General features: G+C 41.7%; 1 protein-coding gene across 8 annotated transcripts in view; it reads left to right on the top strand.

Moving 5' to 3' along the window:
• The window catches only part of AMOT (angiomotin), a 66458-nt gene extending 60990 nt beyond the window's left edge, over positions 1 to 5468 (top strand). For all 8 annotated transcript variants that reach the window (XM_039464097.2, XM_039464099.2, XM_010346321.3 and 5 more), the window contains 2 exons: positions 683 to 1369; positions 1702 to 5468. In XM_039464097.2, coding sequence (XP_039320031.1) covers positions 683 to 1369; positions 1702 to 1799 — 785 coding nt within the window. In that variant the 3' untranslated portion in view covers positions 1800 to 5468. The remainder of the gene's footprint in view (positions 1 to 682; positions 1370 to 1701) is intronic.
• The last annotated feature ends 738 nt before the right edge of the window (positions 5469 to 6206 follow it).

Consider the following 6206-nt stretch of genomic DNA (forward strand, 5'->3'; position numbering starts at 1 on the left):
TACACTAAATCATTTGGATAGCACGCTTTGTTCCCAGAATATTCTGAGATGAGAACAGAATGTAATTTTTCATTCCATTCCTGTCCATCCCCTCCCCTCTAATCAAAACCCCAGACATATTGGGGGTACCACGAGGCACATTTTTTAATTTTAGCCCTTTTTGTTGCTTTTAATTCCTTTCTTGGTCCTCTGACACTTGTACTGTCTTTTGGTTAGTATAAGCATTTTGGAGACTATGGCCATGGTCAGAACGTTAGATCACACAATTATTACCACACTCAATCTGTGCTGACAGACTTCTCCTAATCCTTCACTGCTCCTTGGTAATGTGTGGTAATGGTTTATAAGTGGAGCTGAGTTAGGAGCATTCTGACAACTCAGTGGAACCCAATCACCATTGGAAAAATAAATCAAAACAGATACCCAAGACACTTAAAGGCTTAATACATTGTGCCAGGTGATGGATGGATGAGGACCAGAAGGGATCTTCGAAGTCTGAAAGAACCTTTTAGCCATGGTTAGAGGAGCCTCACACACTGATTTCTGGGTTCACTGGAGGTAAAAATAAATAATTGAGACACATGCAAATTTCTTCTGAAATTTGAATGGGAGAACAGGTAATTCGAAGTCTGGATTCGAATCACCTATTGTTTTCTAACATCTGTCCCTCTTTCATTTATAGGCATTCTGCTGGGTGGAGACTACCGTACTGAATATGTCTCTTCCACACCCTCGCCTGTGCCCCCCTCGACTCCCCTGCTCTCGGCTCACTCCAAGACAGGCAGCCGAGACTGCAGCACCCAAACTGAACGTGGAACGGAATCAAACAAAACCGCAGCTGTTGCTCCCATCTCTGTTCCTGCTCCAGCTGCTGCTGCTGCCACTGCTGCCGCCATCACTGCCACTGCTGCCACCATCACCACCACCATGGTAGCTGCTGCTCCAGTTGCTGTTGCTGCTACTGCTGCTCCAGCTGCTGCTGCTGTTGCTGCTACCCCATCTCCAGCAACTGCTGCTGCTATTGCTGCTGTTTCTCCAGCTGCTGCTGGTCAGATTCCAGCTGCTGCCTCTGTTGCTCCTCCTGCTGCTGCTGTTCCTTCTCTTGCTGCTGCTGCTGTTCAGGTTGCTCCAGCTGCTCTGACTCCGGTTCCAGCTCCGGCTCTGGTTCCGGTTCCAGCTCCAGCAGCGGCTCAGGCTTCTGCTCCTGCTCAGACTCAGGCACCAACTCCAGCTCCGACTGCGGCTCCAACTCCAGCTCCAGCTCCAACTCCAGCTGTGGCTCAGGCTGAGGCTCCTGCAAGTCCAGCTACCGGTCCTGGACCACATCGTTTGTCTACACCAAGTTTGACCTGCAGTCCAGACAAAACGGGTAATTATTCCCTTTAGCAGATAGCTTTGGATTTAGTTCTGCTCTCCAATACAGATTTACTTATTGGTGCCTGATGTGTGGGCAGAGTTAGGATTTAGACTGAGTTTTTCGTGTTCTAAAGGAGAGAGAAGAGAGTCCGTAAATGACTTCTCATCCACCAAGATGGGAACAGGCATGAGTAGAGGACATTACCTTAGCAAAAGTAAATGAGGGAGGTGGCAGGCAAATCTCACTTTCCCATCAGCTTCATGAGGGCTCTGATGGTGTCTAGTTCTAGAAATATGGGTTTTCTCTTCATCCATAAGTGTTTTCTAACCCTTATTTCCATTTAGATGGCCCTGTGTTCCACTCCAATACTCTGGAAAGAAAAACTCCCATTCAGATCCTGGGACAAGAGCCTGATGCAGAGATGGTGGAATATCTCATCTAAATGGCCAAATCAAGAGCTGTAGATTATCAGCAAAATTATTTTAATCATTTTCCCCTTTTATTTGTTCTTATTTTGAGGGTGAGGACAAGGGTTGGGGGGAGGGGATGTTTTTTAATGGGACTTTTTATTGGAACAATGTACTACTTAAGTAATACCATAGGAACGCCAGTCTATTCTGGTATGCTTAGGAAGTACCTCTAAAGACAGATTAATCAGAATGTGCTCTAAAGTTTATTGTTTGGATTTATACAAATACTGGGACTGTTATCAGGTGGCTATACATTGATGTTTTCAATGTGCTTGAATTTGTTTAAAATTTCCATTTTCTAGATGATTTTTTATTGAAGAGCACAGTATGTGTTGAAGACAGTGTGTAACATGTAGTTCGGAAGTGGGAAGCTGGAGAGAATTGAGTGTGTGCTGTTCTGTATAGTTACTATCCTGTACAGCAGCCAGAGAATGCTCTCGCCTCAAGCTTACAAAAGGGAGTAGTTTCAGGAGCTATGTAAGCTAGAAAAAGGTAGGGAGTTTTGGGGTGCAGAAGGGTGCTGGAGCTATTTTTTTCTCCCAATTTCCCAGCTACCCTGCCCCAGGGAATTGTGTTTGTCTTCATTTCAGTGGTGCTTTGGAAACGGATTCTTTTGGTTCCTTCCTGGAGGTTCATACATTCATATATATGCTCTGGAGTAATTTATGCATTTGGATAATTAATATATTGCTTTCAGATGCTGGGAGAGTACATTAACTGAGTGATGCATAACTTCCTCTCTCTTAAGGAGTTAGATCATCAGAGGCCATGATGGAGAGTTGCATGAGGTGCTATATGCAGACTTTCATAGTCTGTGTGTAGCCATGAACACAGCTTGCTTGCATTTAGTAAGACCAATCAGCTTAGTGTTTATTTCTTCTACAGCACAGATTCACTGGCTGGGTCTCCAGTTTCAAATTGCCAGTCATTTACAAAGTGAGGAAGGATCTTTGTTGACAGGTTGAATGCTTTGAATTTCTGGTGACTGCTTTGAAATAACTTGTTTTGTTTGTCAGATTCTAAGCATATGTCTTAAAAGGCATTTTTGACTATCACCTCCAAGGGAATAGCATCAGAAACCCAAAGTACTATGCTGCAGTCGGGAGAGGTTGATTGCGGCAGTATCCTCAACTACCTCTTCTCATTGTCAGTGACTCCATCTTGGAATACCTTTGGGAAGCAGCAGGAAATGTGCATGTGGGTAGAGATCAAAGGAGGCAATGGCTCCAAGCCTTGCCATAGGGCTGCCTCCAAGGACACAGAAGGATGCCAGTTGCCACAGGTCCCTGCCCTGTGTCACCTGTCTGTCCTTCATTAAGGTGACAAACCTGCAGATAGCATCATTAAGTTCAGTTTTAAGGGGTATGGGGAGGGTGAGGGGAGTGGGGGGGGGTTGTTAGGTAAGGGTGGGGGGTAGAAGTTTTGAGATGTGTTAGTTAGAAAACAGATTAATAGAAGAGTAGGCTTGATATATTAGATCATGAGCCATAGCGGTGGGAAAGAACTTTAGCAATATAGCCCTACCCCCTCATTTTAGTGATGAGGAATCAGAACTGGAGAGGTTCAGTGACTTTTTCAAAGTCACAGAACACAGCTAACCATTATGCCAATTACCATGCTTGTTTTGGGAAACTCTTGTTTTTTTAAATCCCATTTTATGAAAAGGCATCTTCATGGCCCAGGGAATATGTATCTTATACAAAACGTCCCTAGCTGGAGTAGCTTGTCCAGTCTTGACAAACTAATGAATTTTTGTCTTGCTTCTCCTTCAGTGCCTTTTAAAAGGTTTTCCCTTTTCTGATCTGCATTTCAACATTGAGTCACATAAAGGTACCCCTAAGAAATCAATCCTACTTCTTTCTAGGAGATTGGGTATCTTAGATAATCTTTTGGGGGTTCCTCTGTGAATATAGGAATGGTATCTTTCCTAATTATCTTCCAGAGGAATTATTCTGTGTGTGTACATGTTTGCGTGTAGAGACATAAAGGTGGGTGATGTGATTTTAAGCTAGTTCTTCCACATTTTCAATGAGGAAATCATTTTACATACACATCAGTCCTCAGTTGTAAAGTGGATCCCAGATAGAAATTAAAAGTGCAGTTGTGTTAAGACTCTTTCATACTACCCTTTAGTCATAAGGAGGGGGGGAAAAAACCTCAAGTAGTAGAAAGCAGCAAGTGGCAGACTTCAGGAGAGCTACTTTCTATCCAAATCAATAATTTAAAAAATAATTTTCACCTATTCCTTTCATGATTATAACACATTGGCAGACTTTTTGCTGGCTCTGGGAGCCATGAGTTTAATCACATTCTGCAAGGTGACAAATGTCATAACATTCCACATTGTGTGATAGCCATCTCTTTAGACTCATGTGTTTTGGGGAAAGGAAGAAGTTCTTGGCTAAGTACTCTTTTGAACTTTGCAGAACCTATCCATCCTCTCACACCAGAGATAGTTCCTCTCTGCTCAGTTTCCAATCCAGGTAATTTGCTAAAATAACATCGTACATCTCAGAGAGAGAAGAAGAGTATGTCAGTATATTACGCAGAAGATAGATACAGCCTTTTCAGAAGATCTCCATTAGTTCTTCCAAAAATTCAAGTTTATGGGTGAAATCTCAATTAGCCACCTTTTCACAGTTGTGTAGATGTCACATTTGGGAGATCTTTCTGGACTCCTACCTGTCGGTGCATTTTACTGGCACCTCAGGAAAGGAGGGTGACCACGTTGACTTAGCTTGTACTGCCTGGTGGTCTCTGAGGACCTTCTAATTCAGTTGTTCCCCAATTTTCCATGTATAGAAAAACTTCATTAGAACAAACTTTACTTGATATGAAACTCTTATTAACAATCTTTTTTGAAATAAAATTAGCTTGGGCTTTCTTTTAAAATCATGTATCTTGATTGTTGATTTAATGAAGGATTTCCTTTTAATGCTGCTTTTGAGCTTCAGGGTAATAGGACAGCAGGAGCCTAAAATATTTGCCATCATCTGCCATAGGAAAGATATCCAGAGACCCGTCATGTTCTCTTTTTGTTGTTACACTGTTGGGTGGGTATAACAATTAGAAAATGAACAAACTGATTGTGCAAACTACTTTTTATGACATGCTTAAACCTTCATAATGCGGCAGCTTAAAGTGTATAAATATGCACTAACTTTGATCAATATCTGTTAGCCACACAATCTCCTATTATCTCAATTGCTTAATTGCATATGCAATATGTTACTTAAAATGTGTGCATTCTTACTGAAAATGTTTTCATAGGAGGGCATCAGTTGTGGGCTAATTGCCACCAATTTCAGCCTGCCACAATTCTTGGAAATATATCTTCCAACAAGTTTTACAAATGTTGGGAGTTTGTTTATTTTTTTCCAGGAGCAATGATGGGTTACATGGAGCCATGAAACCTCCTTCTGGCCTCCCTTGTGATTAATGGCATGTGTTTGTAAAATGGATAGCTGGGGTTGGCAGATGGCTAGAGAAGAATCGCCTGTGGTTTAAAATGTATGTGGTCCCCTAATGATTATGACCCCATTCTGTAATCAACTGAGCTAGTTCCAATAAAATTAAGCAGGTTTAAATCCACTTTGTGCCTATCTTTTCACCGACAATAAAGTTAGCTATTTTAAAATGCAGTACCGTGTGGAAAATGCTTTGGTGTTTACCCGACAGAGGCTTTATTTGTGCTGTATCAGTGATTACTTTCAATTCAGTATGCAGTGAAATTGCCTTTCAAGGACAGCATGCAGCAGAATTTGCATTTGCTTGAAGTATAGAATGTGATTATAGATTATAAAGTATTAAGATAACACCACAGGCCACATGCTCTAATCGGTCTCTATATATACTCAGGCAGCATATATTAAAAGCTTTGCATCTTTTTATCTCTTGGTTCCTAGGGATAAAATGATGGCCACCCAAAGCAGAGAATTCATCCTTTGGTTAGTGTTTTGGAAGGTCCCTTGATAGTCCTTTTGTACCCTTGTTCTGATGCCAATTCATCAGTTTTGGTTGAGGGAGCTTGTTATTAAAAACAAATCAAAACCACAAACGAGTTGGCTCTTCACTGAAAATGTTAAGGCTGCCTTTACACTGCCCTTCCTGTGCCTCCTGTTTACCAGTAAGTTCCAAACCTGACTGGTGAGGCAAGGATCCCCAAGGACGTTGAAATGACACATTTTCACAGTGAAATAGACTTGGGTGTTGCAAAAGGGATGGGGCAGGGGGTCTAGAATTCATTCAACTGTAAATTTGATTTTTTTTAAAGTTAGACTTGATTTCCTCCATATTTATAATAAGTACTTTGAAAACTGTATAGATAAAAGCCCTCCCTTTATTCAGGACAAAGAAGACAAGGTATTCAGTTAGCCAGA

This window comes from Saimiri boliviensis, chromosome X (assembly GCF_048565385.1).
Source record: "Saimiri boliviensis isolate mSaiBol1 chromosome X, mSaiBol1.pri, whole genome shotgun sequence".
Classification (NCBI taxonomy): Eukaryota; Metazoa; Chordata; class Mammalia; order Primates; family Cebidae; genus Saimiri; species Saimiri boliviensis.